The sequence below is a fragment of the Populus trichocarpa genome, chromosome 7 (genome assembly GCF_000002775.5).
Source record: "Populus trichocarpa isolate Nisqually-1 chromosome 7, P.trichocarpa_v4.1, whole genome shotgun sequence".
Taxonomy (NCBI): domain Eukaryota; kingdom Viridiplantae; phylum Streptophyta; class Magnoliopsida; order Malpighiales; family Salicaceae; genus Populus; species Populus trichocarpa.
This window is the reverse complement of record NC_037291.2, coordinates 10,564,703-10,592,661: the sequence shown is the minus strand read 5'-3', so window position 1 is coordinate 10,592,661 and position 27,959 is coordinate 10,564,703. Positions and strand designations below refer to the sequence as shown.

General features: G+C 31.1%; 1 protein-coding gene and 1 non-coding gene across 4 annotated transcripts; one reads left to right on the top strand and one right to left on the bottom strand.

The window, feature by feature from the left end:
* Positions 1-414: 414 nt before the first annotated feature.
* TRNAL-AAG (transfer RNA leucine (anticodon AAG)) lies at positions 415-495 on the bottom strand. The gene has a single exon. It is a non-coding gene; the product is annotated as a tRNA-Leu (tRNA).
* Positions 496-14,292: 13,797 nt separating this feature from the next.
* Positions 14,293-25,373, top strand: LOC18100983 (probable RNA-dependent RNA polymerase 5). Of its 3 annotated transcripts, XM_024605912.2 has the most exons (20): positions 14,297-14,756; positions 14,903-15,065; positions 15,146-15,281; positions 15,467-15,541; positions 15,966-16,158; positions 16,855-17,050; positions 17,147-17,234; positions 17,373-17,516; positions 18,289-18,348; positions 18,447-18,518; positions 19,653-19,759; positions 20,101-20,249; positions 20,634-20,856; positions 21,079-21,125; positions 21,228-21,304; positions 22,405-22,550; positions 23,090-23,255; positions 24,441-24,585; positions 24,741-24,901; positions 24,998-25,373. In XM_024605912.2, the coding sequence occupies exons 1-20, from the start codon at positions 14,411-14,413 to the stop codon at positions 25,232-25,234; spliced, it is 2,931 nt and encodes a 976-aa protein (XP_024461680.1). In that variant the 5' UTR covers positions 14,297-14,410; the 3' UTR covers positions 25,235-25,373. The 3 variants fall into 3 exon arrangements, with proteins under 3 accessions (XP_024461681.1, XP_024461680.1, XP_006380469.2); XM_006380407.3 differs by having other exon boundaries at positions 14,298-14,756; positions 21,079-21,304; XM_024605913.2 differs by lacking the exons at positions 24,741-24,901; positions 24,998-25,373 and having other exon boundaries at positions 14,293-14,756; positions 21,079-21,304; positions 23,167-23,255.
* Positions 25,374-27,959: the final 2,586 nt, after the last annotated feature.

The window sequence follows — 27,959 nt, the reverse complement described above, 5'->3', positions numbered from 1 at the left end:
CTTAATTTGCATATACCAATAATTGGTCATGATTATTAAAATTAGTGACATAATCTTGCTGTAAAACGTATAATTCAATACAGTCCATTGTTGAATATTTCTCAAGAAAAAAAATAGAAAATCTATATATGAGGACCTTAGCAAGTGCAGATTCAATGGACTTGAGGCCAACACCAGGTGCAGCAGAAGCTCTTATTTGCAGCAGCCTGTGGCGATGGCGAGATTAATGAAAGGCAGTGTATGTTGATGCAGTAGTATTTGATGACAGAGAAGCAATTGCAGTGACCATTTTATTATATTATTAAAGTTTCAGAAATTAAAAAAAGAAGCCGTTGTTAGGTGTTGGTTATCATAAATTAGGAAACTGAACATAAGGGCTAAGACTTGCAAGTATAATATTAAAAAAATTGGATTTGTTGAGAGTGGGATTTGAACCCACGCCCTTTCGGACCAGAACCTTAATCTGGCGCCTTAGACCAACTCGGCCATCTCAACTCGTTGTTGTTTCTTAGATATGAGGTTTGACAACATTTCTATCCCACGCCCTTTCGGACAAGAACCCCCTCACTACTTCTTCTTCTTCTTTTGAATTAAAAAACGAAGAAAGGGGTGGTTAAAAAACTATTCCCTGGAGATTGCACTAGGGGGTGGAAATAGTGTTTTTACTATCTTGGCCTTCAAAAAACTAATGATTGAAGGTGAAATTGTCTCTGTTGCAAACTAAAATGACCTTAATGTATAAGCAAGAAATTATAAGGCTGCTGTAGAGGGTTTTTTGTATTTTCATATAAAATTGCACAGTAAAATAACATATGCATCCTTATAACAATAATAATAATAATAATAATAATAATAATAAAACTTTGGAAGCGTCATGTTGCACTTTTCCAAGTAATGGGGTGGGTGTACGGTGGCGGGGCTCTGATACCTTCTTTTTTTTTCTCGTTTTTTTTTTATATATTTTCCGGAATCGTGTTATCCTCAAAAGTTTAAAAGATATCCTGTTATTTATTTTTATATCACGTGTAGTTTTTACTTTTTTTTAATTATTATTTATTTTTTTAAAAAAAATTTCTTTGAGGTTTTTTTTTCCTTAAAATTTGATCATTTTAAATTTTTATATTAAATTTAATTATTATTCTGTTAATTGTTATTTTTTAATTGATTTTTTTTTCAATTTTATCCCTTAGCATTTGTTTCTTTTATTTTTATATTAATTTTGGTTTTCATTCTTTTGAGTGTTTTTTTTAATTTTATCCCTTAACATTTGATTTCTTTTAAATTTTATTTTAAATTCGGTGCTCATTCTTTTAATTGCTATTTATTTTTTTATTATTTTGTTTAATTTATTTTTTTATTTCATCCCTTAATATTTTTTTCTATTTATTTCTTTATCGAATTTGATCCTTATTCTTAGTTTTTTTTATTATTTTTTATTAATTTTATTTTTAATTTCACCCCTTAACATTTTGTTTATAGGAGGTTTGGCTTCATGATATTTTTAGGCTTGCCTTCTATGAGCTAGTCTTGACCTCGTGACTTGGATTACAAGTTTCGAAGATTACCCGAGATAACTTCAGTTTTTTTAGGTTTTTTTTAAAAACAAAATCAATTTTATCCTTTAATATTGAGTTAGTTGGGGGTTGGGCCTCATGATTTTATTTCCTTTCCTGTCAATGGGGTTAACTTGATCTCGAATCCTAGTTCATGGGCTTAGAAGGGTAACCCGGGTTTACTAGGGTTTTTTTTGTTGTTTTTTTTTAAATTGATTTTTTTTTATTTTCGCCTTTCAATATTAGGTTGTTTGAGATTTGAGTTTTGTTGTTTTATTCAATTTTATTTCTACATAGTTATCCTTGTCTCACAACTAGGTCATATATTTAGCAAGATAACTTAGGTGAACTCAAGTCATTTTTTGTAATTTGATTTTTTTTTCAATTTCGCTCTTCCATATTTCATTTGTTGGGAATTGGTATTTAGATTATTTTTTTAACTTTCATGGGATTATCGCATTCATATTTAATTTTTATTTCGTTATCAAATATGACGAGGATATCAACCTTTCTAATTTTGTTGAAAATTTAAATTTAGAAATCCAATCTTAGGTTTGAAAGCACTTAAAAGTATCATCTACGTAAGTTTAATCAATTAAGTGTTTGGTATTATTAAAGTGTTTTTTACTTGATAATACTTCAAAATAATTTTTTTATGTTTTTTTTATTTTTTATATCAACACATCAAAATCATTAAAAATACTATAAAAAATAATTTAATATATTTTCAAGTCAAACATACTTTTAAAAATACATAAATACAATTCTAAATACAAAAACAAATGATGCAAAAGGCCTAGTCATGTCTTCAGTAAGTTGTTCCATTTTTATACATCTTTAGATAGAAGCAAGGGATATAACTCAACAGGTCAATTAAATCCCAAATAAATTAACAAGAAAAGTAAGATATTTCAAATATAAACTTAATGTAAATAGTCTAAACAAGAAAATTAACACATGATAAGTTAAATTCCATACTTACATATCAAACACAAAAATAAAATATTTCAAAAACAAACTTAATATAATTAACATTCCAAACAAGTAACTTAAACATTAAAAATTAATAAGTTTATTCTAAGCTCTTAAGCCAAGACCTCCTCCTAGTAGTACACGATGTTTTCATAAAATTCTTCTCCGATCAGCATCTTTAAACTTATCAATTTAATATGGATCGGACAAAGGGCTTGTAGTTTGATTGAGCATTTCTTTGCTCTAGCTAAATCTCTTTCAGCTCGAGCACTTCAAGAAGATGCCAACATTTCCAAACAAGAGTCGAACTTTTCAAGTTTATTTTCCTTCTTAACACGTTTGTAGCTAGGAAGAAAGTCATATTTTGGATGTTTGCCTTTTGAACTCCCAGCGCAAGACTTTTTTCCCCTTCAGTGACATGAAGCCCTAGACTAAGAAATTCTTCCTCATTTTGACGTTAACTCTTCACTAGAGTCAAGGGGTAACTGAGTTGATGAATGACGATGGAGTCCAGTTTTCATAGAATTGTTAAATATTTGACCAAGCATTAGTATTAAGTTCTTATGTGATTAAGTTCTTATGTTTCTGCCTTTTAAATTAGATGTGTTATATATTCAGAAAGTAAGTATTAGTATTAAGTTTCACTGAATAAAATAAAATAAATCTCGGTCTAGACTTATACCCCTCACCACAAATGTATTTATTAGGACATTCATGTAATTTGTTTGGAGAAGATTTTTATCTAGTTATAAGAGAGCCAGAATCATTTGTGAGTATGATTGATAAATTATTAAGATTAATAATAATTTTTTTAATTTATAAATTAAACAAAAATGTATTTTTTTATTTATAAAACATATCTAAAAAAACATAAAATTATAGTTTTATATAAAATAATTGACAAATTATATAACTGTATCAAACTCACTGTCTAGCTGGTTTACAATTATCAGGATTCGAAATCACAACGTGTGTCAACGTCGCTATAACTACGAAGGGCGACAATTACTCCTCTTCTCAATCTGAACCTGTGCAAAATCCGACAGATATTGCATGCAAATTTTTTGTTTGATTTCAACACGAAAGCATGCATGAGAGAGAGATATATCATTCATGACCAGACAGCAAATAATTGCTATTTTCACGTGGTATTGTTCCTTCTTGGTCCCTGAGCTCAGCTGGTCTCTGTCACCCTCTTAACCCTGACGTAAACCGACGTCGTATGCTACCGGGCGTTTGCATGCTTTCTAGGCCTTAAACCTAGGTTGTTTTCAGCACAGATAATGGCAGCAGCACCAGTGATAATTTCATGTGGAGTGTTCTGATGAGATCGTACGGCCATTGTTGACGAATCTTTGGTTCTTCTACGCTCTGACAAACATGTGTACGTCCAGCGAAAGTCGTTTTTTACTCGGAGACCTGGTTCGTTTTCAACTATCCCAGTTGAGTCTTAAATGCGTTGTCTTACATCCATTACAGAATACCACGGGTATTTAGGAGTATTTAAAAATGTAACTATATAAGAAATATTATAGATATATTATTATATTGTATTATTATTATTATTATTATTATTATTATTGTATATTGCTCTACTTAGTCAGGAATTTTTTCTGCCCTGGGCTATCAAGCAAATATACATAAATTATTTTTCAAGATCAATTATTAATTTATATATATAAATTTGTCAAGTTAACAATAAAATTTGAATTTGAATTTAAAGTATATAAAATTGAAAATAAAAATAAAAATAAATTCATTATCGAAGTTGCACCCTTCCATTTTTTGTGGAATAAAATTCATTTATAATCAAATCCGAATCCATATCTTCAGCAAGCTCTCATTCAATGTAAATCATCATAAAATATGCTAAAAATTCATCTTCCATTTAATTGCGAAACACAGTTTTAACATGTTTTATTACTGAAAATGCTCGCTTTGTAGTGGCAACGAAAATAGACAAAGTCAAAATAAGATGAATCAACTTGTCAATTAAATGATAGTGCCGCGACTTATTTATTTCAACTAATTCTCGACATAATTCAGAAATGGTAGACATATTCTAAAAGCTCTTATGATGAATCACAACAATCTAATAATACTCTATCTGAGATCTCAAATAATAAATCTCCTGTTCATTGAAATCTTCAAGATAAAATTTCTTAGCAAGCTAGCAAATAGCATCAACTTTAAATGATTTAAAGTTATCCTTAGGTTCTAAAGCAGAGCTAAGTACAAGGAGTTTCACTGTCTCATCACTTAATCTAGAATTTAATTATTCCAACTAAAAATCTATTGTTGAATTAAATATATCATAATAATAATGTTGGTAAACTGTCACTGATTTTTTTTATTGACACAAATGACCTGTAGTCTTTTTATATGAAGCATTCATCTATGGTATGTCAATCTCATATTGTGTGCAAACAGATTGCACATATGCAAGGAGAAAATTAAATCCAAAATCTCTCAAAGTTCGAAGCAATGCTTTATTAGTTGGTAAAAAATAAGATATAATTAAATCAATTTTCAAGTTCACAAGTAGGAGTTCTCTATCTTTTTCAAGAAGACAATATTTTTTTTTATCTAGACTATTCATATCTACAAAGATATTTGGACATTGTATTGATAATTAAAAACAAAAACAGTCATCATTAGCGAGCAATTAAAAGGTTGATTGATAAAAATGTTCTTACCTTCATTAAGAAATGGCTTAGTTGAAAGACAATAAAAATAACATATAATAAAAATAATTATACTACAATAAACTCTGAAATAATTTAAGGGATGTTAAAGTTTATTTTTCAATAATTTCTTGTCTAATAATTTAAGAAAAAATATGCAATATATCAAAAACCAATTAACATATATATCATAAACACTTAATCAATTTAAGTAAAAATAATTAATAACAGTTTTATAGAGAATTTTTCACTTGAAATCGGCGATGAAAAAAATTCTCTATCAGTTTCTTTCCAAATTTCACCTCAACTTCCAGCACCTAACCCCCCCCGACATCCAAAACCTCCATCGTACCAGTACAAGCAAGGGCCAAATGACTAGAGAAGTTGCAGAAAAAAATATTAAGACCTGGAACGTGCACGAAAGGATGGTGCTGCAAAAATAGAAGTCTCACTAGAAGGGAAGGGTGAAAGAAGAGAAATTAGATGATGTTGTTGAAAAAAAGGAAGGGTTGTTACACTGTGCTGCTGGGCTACTCAAAACATATTAGAGGTGGAGTTGGCTTAGCAACCCAACCTATTGCCATGAGTCTGTTAAGATGGAACAATATGCTGCCGAGCTACTCAAAACATATCAGAGGTAGAGGTGGCTCAGTAACCCAGCCTATCACCATGATTTATTTTCTTACCTGGGCTACAGCCCACCTTAGCCTTGTATACCCCTCCGTCCTTGTGTGTGTGTGTGTGTGTGTGTGTGTGTGTGTGTGTGGAAAAGGTTGGCTAACTAATAGTTTAAATCTCCTAATTATTCTCAACTTGGTATCAGAACCTTCTGTCATCAAAACTCTTCTCTCCCTCTCCCCCTTGCAGCTGACCTTTTCTCTTCCTCTCCTAAATGGACTCTGCTGTTACTGTCGCAGAATTCTCCCTCACTGCCGGTGGTGCAGCTCAGCTAGCCATCTACAAGCTGCTGCCGATGGTGTCCTTCCTCCACAATAGCAACCTTCACTTGCAGAACACATCAATGACTCCTCCTCGCAAGTTTCTGTCATTCCTCTGCATATTATGGGAACACAAACTCTAACTATCGTTGCTCTATCAAACACCCACTAAGTTGTTTCGTTGAAACTTACAAACATAAATTATCTTTGTTGGCAAATGCATATGAAAACCTATCTCCTTGGTCAAGGTGTTTTTCACTTCGTTGACAACTCAGTGTTGTGTCCTCCATCTCATATTTTTGACAGTTCTGCTGGTTCTTCCTTTACAATCAGCTTTTCTTTTCTTCGTTGAAAACAACATGATAAACTTATTTTGAGTGCATTACTCTCCTCTTTCTCTATGGATGTGTTGCATCTCATGGTAGATTATCATACCCCGCAATGTGTTTGGCACACTCTTGAGAAAACTTTTGCATCTCCGTCTAATTCTCGCATCATGCAACTTCATGGTTCCTTTCAAGATCTTGGATAAGGTGTCTCATTGGTTAATATAAACATGCAGCAAGCCAAATCATTATTTGACGAATTGGTTGTTGTTGGTCGCCCCATATCCCTTGAAGACTTCAATCTATGTGTGTTTCGTGGCCTTCGTGGTGAGTTCAAAGACTTGGTAACGAGTCTTATAACCAAGACAGAACCGTTATCGTATTCTAATCTTCACAGCCACCTACTTACCCATGAATTTTTGCACAAGAACTCCCTTCATTCCATGGACATCACTCCCTTTCTACTGTCTTCATCTCTACTACCGTAGCCACCATTGCTTCCTAGCGCCAGCCGCTTCTCTTTCTCAACTTCCAGTTCTAGTGTTCTAAAATCCAAACTTTCAATTTCCAAATTCAAAACAAACCATCTTTGCAACATTTAAGTAACTTACCATCCAGATCCAGTGTTCTATCTCTCCAATTTCCATCTCTCCGTAACTTACCATTTACCAATTTCCAGATTCCATTTTTGTACAATCTACTTACTGGTAAGTGATCTGTAGCCTTAAGGTTTTTTTTTTTTTTGTATATGGAGCTTCTGAATTAGTTTTCTTAGTTGGGAAACTAATTAGGGGGGAGCCGGGGAGTCATGCGATTCATGCCCATTATACCAATTTTGTTACTTTTCCTCAGTTTCCAGTGAGAACTTTATCTTTCCTTTATGGGTATATTTCTGAATCATGCACTTCATGCCCATAATACCAAAAAGTGCAAAACCATTTTGATTCTATTACGCAACACCTGTTATTTGTTTTTGTTTACTGGGATCCATTGGTATCTTATATTTTGAGGTTTCGAAGGTAAGTAATTGATTTTTCTTTTGCCATCTGTTGCTTGATATATGATTGATTCTCATCAATGTTTATGCATGCAGCAACACAGATGAAAAGCTTGTTGCATAACTTTGCTCTCAACTTGGTGATGAGAAAAAAGGGCGGAGGTAGTTTTATTCAAATTGATTCCTTTTGTTTTGGCTGAGCTGTTCTCATTGTTTGTGTTTTTCATGTTTGCACCATTTTCTTTTTAAGAAGTATCTACACAGACTTACTATGTATTGCTCTTAATACCTTGTGTGATGAATTTTTTTGAAATGTATATCAATGTACCAAGTTTTGAAACCTCAATCATGAAATTACTTACCCTTTGCTCTTCAATTTTAAAATTTATATCACATGTGCAAGCATTTTGTACTCTTAAGAATTGATGGCAGATGTGGCTGTAAGTGGTATTGATTTTGATGATACTGATCAACCTTTGGAGGTATTCCCATGCCGATGTGGTAGTAAGTTCTACAGGAACATGAAACGTACTAATAGTAAGTTTATTCTAAATCTTTATGAGGCATGGGGTTAAGCAACTTGGAAATTTTATCCATTTACTTTTCAATGACATAAAGATTCAATCTGTGTATGATGCCCTGTTGATGCCTACAAAACTTTCTTGGATGTTGTAGAGTTTGCTAGGTTTAAGATCCAAAACCTATGGTTTGCATTGGAGATTTTCTAGGGATACATTTGAATGATATTCAATAGGATGGGATAACACTTTTATATTAGAATTTTATACTTTTATATTAGAATTTTATTTTTTCAATTCAAAAGATGCTTTTATCCTCCATTTCTATTTTTGTATTTTGCTTAATCAATTAATGAACACGTGGATTAAAGTTATCAAAAGGAAATCATTGTTGTGATGAACTTTGATGTTGCAACTCTTTATTTATATTTGATAGCCTTTGGTGCTCCTCTACATTATATTTCAGAGTTGTTGAACAAATTAATGAACACGTGGATTAAAGTTATGAAAAAAGTTCCTTATAATTTTATGATTTTACTGGTTCAACATAATAATCTTCTTTGGTTACATATGCATGGAAAATTATACAATAATTACAGGATTATATGAGAAATAGAAAGAAGATGGATAAAAAAATTAAAAGCAAAAGTAAAGAGAGGTGTGTCTTTGATACGAGGAATAAAACAATTAAAAGCAAAAGTGAAGAGGGGTGTTGCGCACCTTTGATAGAATGAGCATGGAGCATGAGCTTAACAATTGTGGAGCATAAAGGAAAATCAATTAGGAGAGATGCAGAGAGTAAATGGAGAAGAGAGATACAGAGAGAGCTAAGGGAGGGGGTGGCTGGTTTTGTTTTTAGGGAATGCCAATTTAGGTTAGGGTTAGAAAAAACATCCTATTTATATTTTTTTTAAGTGTTGGTCTAGTTGAATCGGTTTGGTTTGGTTCAGTTCAATTGGTTTCAAACTTTGGAAACCGAAACCAAACCAAACCAGAATTTTATTATTATTTTTTAAATCATTTAATTTAGTTTCTTTTAGTTCAATTTTTTTAATTTAATCAATTATTCGATTCTTTTACTAACCCCAACCTACAGATATAATCTCCACCGTTATCATTAATTAATAATATAACACAACTTCCATTAAAAAAAAAACAAAAACAAATCCTTTACATTCGCCGTACAGAATCCAGCCAAAGGTTTCCATCAAGTGCTTGAGGGGAGCTTGTTAAGACAATCGTACTTAATTCATTTCAAAATGTGATTGTTGCGTATAAAATACTTTTTAGATTTTTCTTCATTGATTGGTGTAAATATTCTTTATATTGTAACATCAACGTGGAGACTTAATTGTACGGATACATGTGAAAGTGTCGTCTCACGCTCCTTGTAATTTTTTATTTATTTTTTTCAAGAATCTTTCGTTACATCTTATATTTATTTTTTGATTAATTTGGTCAGCAACCAAACTCAGCAGATTATATTCATTCTTGCGTTTCAAAAATAATTTTAAAAAAATATATATATATATATATTTTATTTTAAATTAATTTTTTTTAATATTTTCAGATCATTTCAATGTGCTAATATTAAAAATAATTTTTAAAAAATAAAAAAACATTATTTTGATGCATTTCTGAATAAAAGCAACCGCAACCACACTCATAAATAGACCCTAAAAAATAGATCAACTGTGCAAGGGGCCATATCTATAGATAAAATAGAGTATGTTTCTTTTTTTGTTCTAAAAATATTTTTGAAAAATTTTAATTTTTTTTAAATTAATATTTTATGGTGTTTTCAGATAATTTGGATGTACTAATATTAAAAATAATTCTTAAAAACTAAAAATATATTATTTTAATACATTTCAAAGCAAAAAACATTTTAATAAACAACACTCTCAAATTTAGAATATGTTTATTTTATGTTTTAAAAGTGTTTTTGAAAAGAAATAATTTTTTTTTATTTTTTGTTTTAAATTAATATATTTTTTATGATTTCAGATCATTTTGATGTGCTGATATTAAAAATGATTTTTAAAAAATAAAAAAAATATATTATTTTAATGTATTTCCAAACAAAAAAACACTTTAAAAAACAACATTTACCACATTCTTAAACAATCTTTTTGTAATTTTAAAGAAAGTGACATTTTCTTGGGTAAATTACAAAATTGCTCTCATTTGCTTATATTTTAGAATTTATATTTTATAGGTGGTATTATGGTTGTTAAAATCGGATCGATTTCACGAGTTCGACAAAAATTACAAAATTTGCTGACTCCCCCCCCCCCTCTACACCCCGGGTCCCCGACACTACACCCATAGTCTCCCTTTTCCTTTTTGCTGAAATCTTAGAAAGCGTTTGTTTAGGCGGTTGCGTCTGCGTTTTACTTAAAACGCAGATGCAACATGCTTGGTTAAGGAAAAAAAGCAGTTTACTGTTCATAGATCCCACGGTAAATTGCGTGCGAAACGCAGGGAGAAGGAAAGCAGCAAGGTGTTGCTTCTTGTGCGGATGAGAAGTTCAACCATGCTACACTGTTCAGTTAACAGTGGAGCATGCCTCCACTTTTCTGACCGGACCGGGTCTGGTTCAAAGCGCAAAATGCATTAAACCGGGCCCGACCCAGTGAAATAAAAAAATTATTTTTTATTTTTTAATTTTATTTTATTCGAAAAACTAGTGTTTAACATTATTCAACGACACTACATAAATTAGACGGAGATCGCTTGATGACGTAGTATTTGCAGAATTTGATCGCAATCCCAATTTTTTTCCTGATTATATTTAACCTGAAGTTGTTGCGCTCTTAAAAAACCAAGAAAACTGTAGTATTGTCGGATGTATTTCATACGTGATGAAATTGTAGATAGTTTAATTGAATAATAAAAAATATTTTATATAAAATATTATTTATTTCATGATGTAATAACAATAGTTAAATCTACAATATTTAAATTAAAAACAATCAATATATATATATATATATATATATATATATATATTATTTTATAACCTTAATTATTTTAATGATTTTCTCTATTGTGATCTCATATTTTATATGTTCTTGACATGAATTGTGTATCACTTAATGCCTTGTTTGTTTCCAGGAAAATGAATTCCTGGAAACCATTTTCCCTACTTTTCTATGTTTGGTAAACATAAAGAAAATTGATCAAAAAAAACTTAATTCTGATCAAAGAAAAACAAAAGGCTGTAAGACAGGAAAGTGTTTTCCTTTCCTTATTCTAAGGAAAACACTTTCCTTTCTCTTTATTAACAAAACGTGCACTGTCCTAAAATATAAATCCCAAATTATTCTCTACTCTCTCATTTCTTCTCTCTAATCCCATCAATGGACCTCCTCAATGTGCTAACACCGACCACTCTTTCTTTACTAACCCCTACCTGCTGCTTATCTTCTTGATGGCCTTTTTTGTTTTCTGAGCTCTGATGAAAACAGAGAACAATATCATCCAATCTTTCTTTGGTTGATGGCACCAAGTTGAAAGATCCGAATTTGGGTGTGAATTCTTGAGAATGGGTGCTGAATTGGGTGTCAAAAGTGAAGGAAAAGTTCGGTGGAGTGAATTCCTCAATCCTGTCGAGTGCTGTAGGGCAGCTTTTTCTCCTCTTGGATTCTCTGATTGTTCCTTGCTTTTCTTTCTTGAGTTCCTGGCTTGAAGAAGAAGTAGCTTGTAATGGTGGGTCTTGGCTGGAATCTTGATTTTTGGAATGTAATGAAATTACAGAATAAGGTCTTAATTTTGTTGCTGTAATTAAGAAAGAGTAGTAGTGATATACTATCCGTGACGAGTTAATTTTTTAAATTTATGATATTAAATAAAAATATTTTATTTAAAAAAATTATAAAATTTAATTTTTAATTAATTATCTATACCCATAAAAAAAAAAGCAATCTTTATCCAAAAAAATCTATCAAAATATTTTTGTATTTATTTATCTTTTTAAAAAATCTTCATACCAAAAAACCCAAATATCTAACTCTTACTTAGTTAAAAAAAAATCTTAAAACCATAAACTAATTTAGCTTTCTTAATATGAAAAAAAAAATATTTTAAGTTTTTAAAATTGAAAAAAAAAATTAATACGTTTTATTTATGAAAAATTTCATAAGGTTATATCTCTATAATATTATATAACATATATAGTTATATTTTATAAAATAAGCTATATATAAATATAAGATATAATAAAAAAATTCATCATTATACTTTTTAGATTTTATTCTTTTATTGTAAGTGATTAAATATTTATATTAAATATTTTTTATATATTAGATAAATTTAAAAAAAAATTAATTCATTAATAAATTATTTTCCAGTTCATTTTCTATAACATAACCAAACACTGGAAAGTGTTTTCCAGTTCATTTTCCATTATACTACCAAACATCGGAAAATACTTTTCCGGAATTCACTTTCCCGGAATTCACTTTCCAAAAAGAAACTACTTTCCTGCAAACAAACGGGGTTAAGATGATCTCAAAAATAATGATTTGTTCGCCATTTAAATAATGAATTATAATGCCAAAAACAGAAAGATGAACAGATTCGAAATACAGGTAAACAATTATTGATGATTATTATAATTCTAGCAAGTTTCAGGTGACCATATTAAGATTCGTTTTGTATTAGAATAGCGCTGTTTTTTTAAATATTTGTTATTTATAAATATATTAAAATAATATTATTTTTTATTTTAAAATTTATAGCATATCTAAACAAAACACTAAAAATTTTTAAGAAGACGAATAGAATGGGTTATTTATAAAATAAAATAAAATGCAACTGTTATGTATAAAAAAGAAAGTTAAAATCCTTAAGGAATAAAAAAAGTATTCTTTGAATTTTAGCTAATTATAGGGGGGAAAACACAACTATTAATAATTACCTTAGGAAAAAAAAGCAAAAAGCAAAAAGCAAAAATAAAATAAAATTATTGAAAAGGGTATAAAAAGAGTAATTAAAATCCAATAGAAAAAAATAAAACAAGAAGGGCATTAAAATCCTGAAAACATTAAAACCCAGGCTAATTATAAAAAATAAAATACAAGTTAAAATAATTAACTATATCAGAATAAAAATAAAGGTATTAAAATTCTTTATAAAAAGAAATCTTATAAAAGACAACATCAAACAATTAACTATATACAGAAAAAATATTAATAAAAATTAAAGGTACTGGAATTCTTTAAAAGAATAAAGCAAAAATGGTATAAAATTTTATTTAATTAAGCTTCTGTTTGTTTGCTGGAAAATAATTTTTTTTGAAAAGTGAATTCCGAGAAAGTAAATTATTTTTTGATGTTTGGTAGTGTAATAAAAATTAAGTTGGAAAACACTTTCCAGTATTTGGTTATGTCATGGAAAATGAGTTGGAAAATAACTTATTAATGTTTTATTTTTTTCAAGTTTATTAAAATAATGAGAAACAAATCTTACAAATTAAAAAGTTGAATGAGAATGAAATTGGAAAAAAAAATATAATTTCATAAATTATCTCAAATAAAATAAATAATAATCAAAATAATAAAAATCAAATCTAAAAAATAAAAAAATTAAAAGAAGAAGAAATTAAAATAATAATAATTAACATTTTATAAATTATTTCAAATAAAATAAGTAACAATAAAAAAAATAAGGACCAAATTTGATAAATAAAAAATTTCAATTAAAAAATGATAAGGGAAAAAGCAAATAACAATTATAAAAATAAGGACCAAAATTAATATAAAAATTAAATTTTAAAGGATGAAATTAAAAAACAAATATTTAAAACAAAATATATATAGCAATTAAAAGTTTGAGGATCAAATTTGATATAATCAGCAAATAATATGACATTTTTAAATTTTTCACAATTTCTAAAAAGTGTTTTCCGCTTAAAATAAAAGGAAAACACTTTCCAGCTAAATTTTTCTTTGACTATAAAGTATTTTTTATTGATCAATTTTTATAATAATAAACAAATATAAAAAAGTTTAAAAAATATTTTTTCAAAAATCAATTTTCAAAAAACAAATAAACAAATAAAGCCTAAGCATCAAAGTTGGTGTCTTTTTGGATTGCCTTTTGATCCGAAACCAAAACTATTTTAGGTAACGTTTGGTATATGCCTTAACGTTTCAATTTAGCACGTTACATTTCAGATCACCACCTCTGACATCCACATCAGCTTCTATGAAGCTCTCTGGCTTGAACTCCAGTGGGTCTTCCCACACAGGCGGGTCATGTGTGATGGCCCACATAAATAACACGAATATCATTTCCAACCATAAAAAACAAAAATCTAAGAAACTCACTTACCAAATCCAGCAACTCTCGCTCAAAGTTTCAAATAGCATTTCGCACTGCCACTGCCCTTCTTCAGTAGATCAGTAGAGAAGAATCCCATGGCAGAGATAAATAATGATAAAATAGTGCCACTGCCTTGTGTAGTGGAGGAACTGATAGCCAAAATCTGTAGGGAGCAGAATCGAAGGCCGCTAGAAACCAATACGAGGTTGACACTGGCTTCGTTAGGGGAAGAAGTTGCTTTAAATATTCTCTGGAGAATTTCTGGTCAAGAGATTAGAAAAAGTTTTGACGGTTTCGTTCTGCACTTGGCCAAACAGTTCTCTCCTAATATCAATGCTTCTTCTTCTTCCCCCAACATACACTCCTCCCTCTCCCCATCTCCTCAACAACCCCAGAATCGGAGCCCCATTACAACCACCCGTTTACTGATGAATTCTCAAAGTAATCTACTTTTTTTTTTTTTTTCATTTCGAAATTCTAATCATCACTGTTTAGAAAACTTTTTTGTCTGTGAAGGTCAAAGATGCAATTCAGGTTCTGGGTTGATTTTTTTTTTTGTTTTTCCTTCCGTGGGGGCAATAATATAGGTGATTCTGGTGCTCAATCTCCCATTTCATTGAAGCTTGAAGGTTCATCAACCATGGATTCACAGAGACAGAGAGGAAATGAGTCTACAACCAGTCAACATTTGGTGGCTTTGGGAGAGCTTGAGTTTAGAAAAGCCTTCCTTATCCTAAGTTACCTTGGAGGGTAAGCTTTGCTTTGTGGTTTCTTGTGTTTTGCTAGCTGCTTGGTTGATAAGGCTTAATATATTCTCAAAATATCTACAGAAAAAATTTGGAAGAGGTGGTATCCGTTGATCAAATTAGGGGGTATAAGGATTTGCCAATGAGAACATTTGAGTCAAAAATTTGGGAAGCTTTTGGATGTAGGAGAGATTATATAAAGGAAGAAGATCGTGTCAAGGTAAATATGTTATAAAACTATCTGGGTTTTATGCTCTTTAATTTGTTTAATTTTGAAATTTGAATGATTTGCGTGCTGGAGTCGCGGGTATGTAGTGAATGTGTACGTGTAAATTGCTTATCTAGAATTGTAACTGATTATAATCCACTGTTTTTTTTTTTTTATTATTTGTTGCTATACTGCAGTATCTTGATTGGGATTCTGGGAAAACACACATCTATCACTGTCATGTGGATCCGGATGGAAGTTATAGGTTCAAGGTTTGAATTTCTCCTTAATCACATGCTTATGCATACATGATAAAGAGAACCATCAATTGTTTTACTCTCCTGAAAAAAAAGAAAAAAAAAAAAACTGCTGGTGATTCATGACCAAATCTTTTCTATGCTGGAAATTTTGATTTTGGATGCTTTTTTTCCTTTCAACTTTATGCTTGTATTATCATGGTTAATTTGTGTTATCAATTCTATGAAATTCGCTCGTAGTTAGACCTGTATCAATTCTTTTATTCCAGATGTTGATAACATGAAATGCTCCTTTCCAAGGGTTCGAAAACAATTATGTTATTTATTGTGATATCCTACTGTTGCTTATTGATTACTGAGAGAAACTACTGATGTGTTTTTACTGAAAGAAGACACAATTTTTGGGTTAGCATTGTCATATTCATTAAATTTATTTCAGGGACCTTACCTCTCCAAGCTGAGAAATGTCCTGCAAAGGACCTTGGGAGATGACAATATCTTGATGGTAAAGTTTGGGGAGGTAAAAGATGATAGAGATTCAGGGAGCAGGTCTCTGGATGATTATTTTTCCAAGTACAACAAGGTTCTTGGAGAAGGGATTCATGTTGGTTTGCGTTGTTACCGCTTTTTTGGTTAGTCTATAGATTGCTTCTTGTTTGATGAATATTGACTTTTGGATGACCCTTTTTGAGACGATGTGCATTCTATATTAATAACATACATTATACACTTATTAGCGTAAGTTTAAGATAACTACCATAGGATATTTGTTCCTTGTGTGGGAGAATTAACTTTGTACAATGCATTTAAATAGATAATTGTCAAAATCACTATAAACAAACTTTTACTTTCCTATGTTGTTATACTCCAAGTCCTTTCGGTGTAACGAGATACCAGTGCAAGTCAAATATTTTTCCTTTCGTGTTTCTTTCCTTCAATGATAAGGCATTAGCTCATCATCTCAGTATGATCTGTACCGTGCATTTCAAGAACTGTTTGTCATTGGGCCTCTTTAATAGATAGCTAATGGAGTCTTATACAAACTCATCTTTAAGAAAAAAAGATTGTTTTCGATCCATGCTCTCAGATCCATTGCAAAATTGGTTAGTTTCACTTGTTTTGTAATGAAATTAAGTATTACAACCATTTGTATCATAGTTGCTAAAAGTGGATATTTGGGCAAAAGCTGTCACTTATATGTGTCACGGTACTGTGGCAGGTGATATTGTGTCGTACATGGTCTTCTGAACATCTTTTGTTAGTTTTTGAATCCTTCTAGGATAATCATTTTGTTTAACTGACATTGGTTGTTGACCGTTGTTGACCAGTGTTTAAAGATGGAGGCAAAGAAGAAAAAAAGAAAGACCCAACCACTTCTCCTGTCAAGTGTTTTTTTGTCCGCATGGAGTCTGTTGCATCGATTGATAATCAAGATAATATTTTGAGCGGGAAAACAATCCGTCAAGCTAGATCTGTTTTTATGCATGTGGACAATTTGTCTAGTTTGTCGAACTATATGGCTAGGTTGGTGACACTATGATCTGCCCTCCCATATTTGAGAACCATATTTAAACATGCCCTGTTAGCAATTTGAGATTAACATTCTTTGAAGAGACTCAGGTTTTCGCTGATTTTGTCAAAGACCATGAATCTGGAAGTTGATTTATCCTGTGTAGATATCAAGACAATAGCTGATGAACCATGCCGGGTGCGATTTATATGTTGATTTTTTTTCTTTTTTTTCAAAACATGGCTTGTTATTTGCTAGGTATGTGTGGACATACACAGATTATTGCCTGTTTGTCTAATCAATTTGCTGTTCTTTTTTATGTTTCTGTTGTTGCAGGATAAAGATGGTAATGTTGTTTACGGTACAGATGGGAAACCTCTTATACATACAGATGGAACTGGGTTTATATCGCATGATTTGGCTTTGAAATGCCCAAAGAATCAATTCAAAGGAACTTGCCTCCGAGCTTCCAATATTGAGGTTTGTGGTTAAGAGCTTGATTTCATTGTGCAATATGTTAAGTAAATTCTATTTAAAGGACAGGTATATGAACATAGATGTTTGATGATCATACTTTAGCTTTTTTAATTTAATGTTTTGTTTTGTGTATGGTAACCACCCACTTTAAGTTTGACAATGATCCATTGATAATCAAAATTCTAACTCTAGGAAAAGAAATAGAAAGAAAATGGGTGAGTCAAAATAAATGAATATCTTCTCTTTATGTTTTCCACAAACTATTTTTCATTGAAGCATGTTTCCAGTCATTGAAAATTTCCTTTTCCTGACCCTTTTGTTGCATGCACGCACTGGTATCCATGGCATTGTCGAAGAACACTTCTTCCAACACAAGGGTAACCAGTGGAACTTTCACATTATTATTAGTAATCGCTGAATAATCGAGAATAAAAACTATCTCATTGCTTCTACCATGTAGGAGCTCCCTAGAGGGGGGTTGGTTAAATAATTTAGATGTTAACATGTTTGTTCACTATTTTCCTTTTATGATGTGTATGCTCGATCTCATTCCTCAGATTTATAGCATTATGTTTACTTATGATTTATCCCATATGTTTTTCTTTCCTTTCCCTAGAACTGATACTGATTCTTTTATGAGTATATAATTTATGGAGGCAATGTTTTACCTCTTTGCTGCTTTCTTCCATCCATATGTTGATGTTTTTTTTTTTGTTTTTGGATAAACAGAACTTTTCATGTTTTGGCTCATTTGTTTTTTCCCCTTCACTGCTAGAGATTAAATGTTCATAATGAAGTCATGGAGCAATATCCAGAATGTCGCAATGGGGATCCAGTATGTGCATCTCAGTCATTGCTAGTTTCTGTGGTTTTAAAATTCTATTGTTTATTTGAGGACTTGGAATCAATTATCTTTTCATTTCTTTTTTCAAGCCTTTGCTGATCCAGTTTCGTCTCTTCAATAATGGTAGAGCTGTCAAGGGAACTTTCCTTGTGAATAAGAAGGTATAGTTTTGGAATTTTGTATTCCATTGAAATAATAATGAGTTGATTTTTTGGATTGATGTCCTCTCGCGTTCTTTTGCATCATGTTTTGATGTTCGAGAGATCTAAACTATTAAATTCAAAATGAATGGGCATTATTTTAATGCATGTTAAAATGATTATTATATTTTTTGCTTCACCAAATCTAGTCATTAAATTCAAAATTAATGGTGACATTTGGAACATGATTGGTTATATTCCCTTAGGAACGCGAGAGGATCCGAACATTACTTTTTTTGTCCATATTTAAGGTTCATTGAAGCCAGTCTGGTACAATGATGATTTTAAAATTTTAGAGAATTTTCACATGTTGATACTGTTGATGTACTATCTCTGAATCATATGAGGTTTCTAAAACTTTGAAGATTATTGGATCTTTAGTTTGATGCATAGGAGTGATTGTAATTTCTCTTGTTTCAGTGAAGTAAGGGCTTTTGATGTAAGATTATTAGGGTTGGAGAGGGAATTGAACCAAACAATCTATATGCAGGTGAACTGAAGCTGTCCAAATGACTAGAAGTTTCTAAAAGAAAAGTACATCATATGAAATCACATCCTATCTATTTATCTACTTTGGGACAATAAATGTTTGGTTGAATAACTAACAATTATGGTTCCGTCACTGTCAGAATGGAACAATTTTCTTTGAGGCTGGAGGGGTACGAAGCTAAACTGATGACCTTGTGAACATGATGATTGCAAAGTTGAATATTATGCAATTTATATTCACACTCCCCTTTTGAATGCTTTGATCTACTTCAATTTTCTGCCTCAAAATTATCCTCTCTCACCACTATTGCCTCCATTTCTGATCTAAATTGCATACAACAATATCTGCATCAGCAATGTAGTTTGGGTTGATATGACCTTTGAATTGAGATTGGTGGACCTTTATGCCAGATTTTTCTGTTATGACATGACATATTAATAAATCATTCACATTACTTCAAGAAGAAAGTTTTGAAATCCAATAACTGGTGGTTATTGATGGTCCCGGCCAGAGTTTGTGGATAACCTGGTTCCTATCTAGCTAATTTCTTTCTTGATCTTGTTTGTGTTTTTGATATCTGATTATTATTTCCATGTATTTTATAGCTTACTCATCAAACTCTGCACATAAGGCCTTCTATGATTAAGGTTGAGACGGATCCAAAACTATCAAGTACTTTTTCAAAAAATTCATTGGAGATAGTTGGAACCAGGTAGTTATGATTTTTGTTCTTTTTTATTTCCTGCTTGTATGTTCTCTCAGTTGATGTTATGTTTTGGTTTCTAACTGAACAACAGAAGTACCCATAATAATACAAATTTTTTTATTGTAAGTTACAAAACTTGATATTCTGTTCAGTAGTTGGGCATGAGTTTTTGCAGTTATGTTTGAAAGAAGCTGCCAGCAAGTTGGACTGGCTTGGAAGCATTGTGATGTATCTTGATAAATAAACTTACTGATATAGAGAACTCAATGCTCTGCCTTTTTTGCCAGTAACTATGATTTATCCAATGAAAGAAAAATGTGGTGACATTCTTACTTTCCATCTTGCAGCTCTCGACCAAAGAAAACGTTCCTTTCAAAGAATTTAATTGCACTTCTTAGCTATGGTGGTGTTCCAGAAGAGTTTTTTATGGGAATAGTGAATAATGCTCTGGAAGATGCCCATGGCATTCTCTCAAACAAAAATGCAGCTCTACGAGGTAGTTTCCTTGATAAGAAGTGTTTGTTTTAGGTCTTCATTCTGATTCTGGTTTCTTCTTTGAAGATTAAGCTGGTCAGCAATGCCATTGATTATACATCAACTTCTTCTATTTTGCTATTTCTTTGTGGATCCTTGCCTGACCATTTCAGGAAGGATTTTTATGCTTTATTATCTTTATTTTATTTTCATGGATTTTACTCTCTTACGACTTATTTTAATCTTCCCAGGAGGTGGTTTATAATGACAATTCTGGTGTTCCTCCATTGAGTTGGTCATTCATTGATTTATTTATCTATATTTGTGTGTTAATTTATTTTTTATTCTCAATGTTTCCAACTCCTATTAAGTAACTGTAACAAAAGTTTTTCTTTGCACTGATCAGTTGCACTTAATTATGGGGATATGGATGATAACATTGTGGCAACAATGATTGGCTGTGGGATTCCGCTAGAAGAACCATATTTGCAATGTCGTTTGTCAATACTGATGAAGGAAGAAAAGAAGAGTCTGAAAGGAGGAAAAATACCTGTGCCTGAATCATATTATTTGATGGGGACAGCCGATCCAACTGGACTCTTGGAGAGTGATGAAGTTTGCATAATACTGTATGTTTGTTATTGGCATGTTTCTTTACTATTAATGTGACAAATATATACATACTCATTAGCATTTAACAAACCGGATTTGAAAGTCGCAAGATTTGTTCTATGCCTGACTATTATGTATGTGCATAGTTTACCCCTACACACACCCCCATAGTTGCAATTTTGGATTGAAGTTATCAATGTAATTATGGGATGCTTTCTTTCTTGATGGAAAACATGCAGAGATTGTGGACAGATTTCAGGGGAGGTATTAATCTATCGGAATCCAGGTTTACATTTTGGAGATATACATATTTTAAAGGCTACATATGTAAGGGAGTTGGAAGATTTTGTTGGAAATGCTAAGTATGCTATATTTTTCCCATGCAAAGGACCACGGTCTTTGGCAGATGAGATGTCAGGTGGTGATTTTGATGGTGACATGTTTTTTGTGTCAAGAAATCCTCAGGTTAGTGCTATTTTTTTGGTCTCTAGATGAAACTAAGCGTATTGGAAGAATATCCCTTTTGCTTATTTATTTTATTCCATTTAGGAGGAAAACAAAAAAAAAATTGCTTTGTGTGTTTGGGAGATGTTTTTAGGAGTCAGGTTCTTCAGCCATTCTCTCATTTCCATTTATTTGTGTAAGTTTAGTTATTCCTTTATTCTGGAACATCTTATTACCCCCATTTGGGTATTCATCTCATATTCAGGTAGTGCTTTCAAAAAACGAGTTGGTAGTTTATTCTCTCATCTCTTTCAAGTGACGTCAAACCTTCAGGACCTATTCAGTATCTGAAACTGAGGCTATTGATAGGATCTCTTTTTCATGTTACCAAATTTGGAAAACTCATCTAAGATGCTTTCTCAGTTTCAATTGTCTCACAAATGAAGAACAAAGATGTGATATGCTAGGATTATTTTGTTGTTAGGCCCTTTCATATTTGATTAATGTTGTTTTTTTATTATATAAATATAATAAAATTTCTTTTTTTCAATTAGTTAATGAGTAGAAGAATTTTTGAGAATATTATTTAAGTATAAAGTTAAAATGATATGCAAACAGAAAAAAAGATTTAGAGCATTTTTTCTTGACTATTCTCTCAATTTTCTATTGAAACAACTATGACATAGACAGCTTTTTTAAATGAAAATTTTGTTTCCACTTCATTTTAACTTTTTTCTAGTGTCTCTGAGGAATAATTATAGCTAGTGTCTGTTAAAGTGACAAACAATCACTGCTTTTATAGTGATAACCTACTGGCACCTGGCAAATAAAACCTCTAGAAACTGTTGCTTTTAATTTGTTAATGCTACCGTGTTTACTGATGATGGAACCTCTTTACGTATATTTTCCTTCACTCCTTAAGGTGCATCTCTTTGAGACTCCTTCATGTGTATGTCATTTCATGTGCTTGAGTTTTATTTCATACCAGTGATCAACTGAGAACTGTTTGTATGTCTTTGAAAGTTCAGTCTTGTGTAAATAAATTTTTAAGTTCTGTTCCTAATTGAGTGGAATATGTATAGTTTCCAAAATTAATCATTTGCACTCTGTTATCTCTACAGCTTCTGGAAACCTTTAAACAAACGGAACCTTGGACACCTTCTACTTCAACCCCTAATGTGCCTAACAGAAAACCAAGTGAATTCTCTGATGAGGAGTTGGAGGTTGAGCTTTTCAAACTATTTTTGAGGAACAGGTTTCAGCCAAGGTAAACAATTGATTGCATAATATGATAATCTTTTGCAACCAGCCAGCCACAATGCTTCATTTTTGTCCATCACATGTCTCTCTCGTTTTTAGTGTTGATTGGAAAAAACAATTTTTTTTATTGAACTAGGATGCTACACTTGTGCCCGCTAATCTCAATATATGAATTTATTTATTGATAGAAAATCACATTAGTGATGTAATGTTGAAATTGTACCTTATTTCTTGAGTTATATGGGTTGTTTACCCTTTTGAAGAGGTCCAAGTCTCAAACATTTCTTGCTCTGGGGTTTGAAAATTTGTTTTCATACTTGTATGAAAGATGAAAATCTACTATGCTAGCTTAGGTTAGAGTACCCGGTCCTAAGCCTGGATAAAAGAGTAGGGTTGGGGTAGGTTTACAGCCAGCGTAAAACTGTCATTTCTATGGCATCGATCCTTTTGATCTAAACTTGTATGAAATATGAAGGCATTTAATCTGTTTTAGTTATGTAGCTTCATCACTAAGTTCAATGCTTCAAAGCTTTTGGCTACTTTCAGTTCCACTGTAGGGGTGGCAGCGGATAGCTGGCTGGCAATGATGGACCGGCTTCTAACATTGGGAAATGATTGTGCAGAAGAGATAGTTTGTATGAAAGAAAATATCAATCTGTTGATTGATATATACTATGATGCTCTAGATGCTCCAAAGAAAGGTGGAAGAAGGGTTAGTTTTCTTATTTCTTCGGAACTGGATGAAATGAATTATGGGTTATATTTACTTTAAGATGATCACTTGTCCCAGTATTTTTGTGAACATGGCAAAGAAGATTGAATTCCCTGATGCCTTATCTGCAAGCATTTTGAACTTCTAAGTTTCTGCTTCTTGATATAATATGAAGATCAGCTTTACCAATTTCATGTGCTTTAAAATATTATTTAGTTCCAATTGCATAGTCATTCTCTGGAATCTGCACATGGCATTGAGGGTTGTGGCATTAAAGATGGTTGATGAGTTTTTGAAGACTTTTGTTTTTTCATCTGAACACTTGAGCTCTACAAATATTGGACCAAACATTGATATTTGGTTAAATTAAGTATACTTGTGATAGTTAATGCAGTGGAAACGTACGTACGGAAATTTACATTTGAAAGTGAGTGACTTGTAAACAAATAAAATTACAGCTCAATTTCTTATAATTAGCTAAACTTAGTTTCTTTTTTAACCAGTGCCAAATTTATGTGTTTCATTCTAGTTCCGCACTAGGTAGCTATTATTTATATCCTTCTGAATATATTTCCACACTTTGAGGACACTTGAAGTTCATGGAATAGGTTGACAAATCAAAGTCCCTGCCTGCACTTGAGAATAATGTTTGAGATCTGCTTTCTGCAATTTTTAGGGATCTTTTAGCCTCTGTATATCAAGCTCTTCTCGTCTACTGTTTAGTTATCATGACCAGGGGGGGCTACCTTGCTGGAATGAAACTAATCGCTAGATGTGGTTTTCCTTACTGGCTGGCACTTGGCAGTACTCAAAGGAGATGGACAAATCTTAACGCTGCACATTTTAGCACATTTGATTGTTTCTTTTCCTTTGATGTAAATCAGAAAAATTACTATAAATTTTTTTCGGTAGTTGAGGAATAAAAAGCACTGAATATATGCAGAATGGCTATTCTTCAAATGAGCAAATAAAATGAAGATTACCAAATACTCAGCCATTTGAAGGGATTTGATGTGTAGAAGTCACAAAGTTTATGTTCTTGGTGATTATGTGTATGGATAAAGATGTTCTAATTTGCATTATTCTTGAGGAATCTAGTTTGGGGTGGTTTCTTTGATGATATTCAATTTGAAGTAATTTATTAATATTTTGAAATCAATAAGACTCTTTCCTACTTTTAAACAGATTGAAGTTCCAGAAGGCTTGAAGGCAGAGCTGTTCCCACATTTTATGGGAAAAAACGAAAAGAAAACCTATCGATCTACTTCCATATTGGGAAAAATTTATGATAAAGTGAAAGCATATGAAGACATGGATCTGTCATCAAATGGTGAGGGTTTTATGAATCTAAAGATTGAAGCTATGAACCTCATGTGGTGGTTAAATTTCTCAGGACATGAAAAATATTTGAAGATTTTTTCTTTTTTAGCATTTACAAATATTATCATTAAATTGAGTTTTACTGATGCTTTTTCAATCTGTTAGATGTTTGGAAACTCCCTTGCTTTGACGATGAAGTTCACGAGCTGTACCTTGTGAAGTGGAAGGAACTCTACGGTCAATACAGGAAGGAGATGCGCAATGCTCTAAAGGCTGGTGAAGAGAGCAACGACAAGGCTAATGAAGTCATAAGAAAATACAAGGAGGTCAGCATATTATTTCTTGTTAATCCTTTCCTGTTGAAATAGTCCCGGTGCTGCCTCTTGCTTCCAGCTTCGCTGACTTATCATCATCTTATATAGTTCTTATATGAAGCTGCGGAATTTAATTTGAGCAAACGAAGAGATGAGGAAATCTTTGAGGAGGCCATGGCTCTATATCAGGTTTCTTACAACCATGCCAAGAGCCAAGGAGTTGTCGGAAATTGCAGCTTTGCCTGGAGAGTCGCAGGTTTAGCTCTTTGCACGCTCTACGTTTTGAAGAATCAGGGTGAAAGACCTATGATATGTTCACCATCTGCTCTGAAAGGGATTTTGTAGTTAAGACTAGAAAAAATGTTGTCGTAAAATAGCATAAAGATTCATGGCAATAGAATGGATTAATGTATTGTACAGGAATGCGATATGTTACAGCCTAACACGTGCTCAATCATTTATCTTATCAGTAAATTATGTGAAATTTTGTCTCGGGTTTCATCACCCCATTTTGATGAGTTAATCAAGATCATCATCATATTTTATTTCCCAGTACCAATCACGAGTATGCAAATGCTGTTAATGTTGGGTTTTTTTTTAATATATATATACACAATAAAAATAATAAATTTAATTTTTATTTTTGGAATACCAGGACTTTGTTGCATGGATCTCAAGGTTATTTAGAATTTACACAAATATTATTTAAATATTGAGGACTCGTTCCAAATAGAATTAAGTTTTATAGTTCTTTATGCATTCAAACTCTTCTTTATGGATTGTTTTTTTCTTGATTGATTATGACTCATAATCTATCAAAATTCTTTTAAAGTAACTAATTCCACTAAACTCGACTGATTTCAGCTTTTTCTTCCCTTTATTTGGTTGTGAACAAGCATTTTCTTTTATAATTGACATGTTGATGTCACTAAACTCCATTGATTTCAGCTTTTTCTTCCCTTTATTTTGTTGTGAACAAGCATTTTCTTCTATAATTGACATGTTGATGTTTTTTTTATGTTGATAATTTGTTTAATATATGTTTTTATTTTTTAGATTTTTGTATGATGTAGACTTCTCTTGGTCTGGCAGACCCTAGGAATTTGGGTGTGGCACGTCCAAATCCCGAGAACTAGGGTCTGGTAGGGGCACCAGATCCAGGTTACTTAGATTTTGAAAATGATGTCATACCCAATGAACGTGAATCTTATTATTATTATTCTTATTAGTATTAAATTTTTTTAAAAAATATTATTATTGTTGAAGAAAAACCATATATTTGATTTGAAGGCTAAAATTAAAAATTATTATTATTGTTATTGTTATTATTATTATTATTATTAAATTTGAAAAAAAAACCATAGATTTGATTTGAAGGGCAAAATTAATAATAATAATTATTATTATTATTATTATTATTAAATTTGAAGAATAATATTATTACTATTGAAGAAAAAAACATAGATTTGATTTGAAGGGTAAAATTTAAAATTATTAATATTATTGTTAATATTATTATTATTAAATTTTTTTAAAAAATAGTATTACTATTGAAGTAAAACCATAAATTTGATTTGAAGTGATTAAAAACTATAAGAACTTGGGTCAGGTAAGTTTAATATTATTATTAATATTATAAATATTATTATTGTCATTATTATGAATATTATCAATATAATTATTAATAAATTTAAAAAATAAAATTATTACTATTGAAAAAAATTATAGATTTGATTTAAGGGTAAAATTATTAATAATAATATCCTTGGGTCAGGCGGCCTGACCCAAGTCTCTTGAGTCTGGCATGGCCGCCAGATCTAAGTCTCTTGTAAAAATATTTTTTTAAATGTAAAGTATTTTTTTCATTTTAAAAAAAAATTGTTATTGACCCGCTACGGAGCGCGGGCTAATACATTAGTATTTAATAAAATACATCAAGGGTAAATGCACCAATATATATTACAAAGAGTTATTAACATTAACCAAAAACTAAGTTAAGAAGTGAGAATAAATACATCAAGGTACTCTTCAATTTTTTTTTATTTAATTATATAGCAATAGTTTTTTTATAAGAAGAGTAATAATTTAAATGTAATTGAAACAAAATATTTTTCTTGTGTAATTCCCCCTTTTCTTAATGATATTTTTTCTTTATTTTTATAAAAAAAAATCTAATTTTTTGTTCTCTATTATTTATTTTTTAAAAAATAGGAGCACATTTCAAAAGTTAAGTGACCGGAGCAGAAAGATTTAAAAGGAATAAAATAATTTCAAAACAATAATTGAATCTGCAATGTTTTGTGTCTGGTTACATAGTGTTTGTACAGTAAATTCATAACTTTTTTGTTTTTGTAATTGTAAATATAATGTAATCAGTGAATAAGGCAAGGAACCAACGAATAAGAAAACAGAAAGTTAATTATGAGGAGTGTAGTTTAATTGATTAGGTCCTGAGTTTGCTTTTTAGAGGTCACCAGTTCGAGTTTCATAAATCTCGGGGTCACTAGAGGCTTATATGATCGGTAATTTCAGGGCCCGTGGGATTAGTCGAGATACGCACAAGCTGACCCGGACACCCACATTAATCTAAAAAAAAAAAAACAAAAGGTTGACGACAATGAGTCTAAATTTTAGCCATTTTATTTGTTGCCATCATCCCTGTCTTTAGCCATGTTATTTAGTTATTTGACGACAATAATTAATATATTATTTTAATATATATTAAAAAAAAATCACTTTAACCAAAGAGGCTGGCTACCAATCCCTCGTCGTCGAGCCTTACGAACCAGAGTTAACACATGTTGCCGTCGTCGTCAATGTCAGCATGTGTCCTCAATATTCTTGTTAAAATGATAACTTACTAGTCGTGATGGCCAATTAATATATTAACCTCCTATCTGTTTTTAAAAAAATATATTTTTTTAATTTTAATTTTTAATATTAAAATATTTAGAAATTAGATGTATGATTTTATTTCCTTTTCTTTTCAATAGATTAACTTGACCTCATATAACTAGTTCATCTGCTTAATAAGATAACAAGAGTTTTTTGGTTATTTTTTTTAAATTGA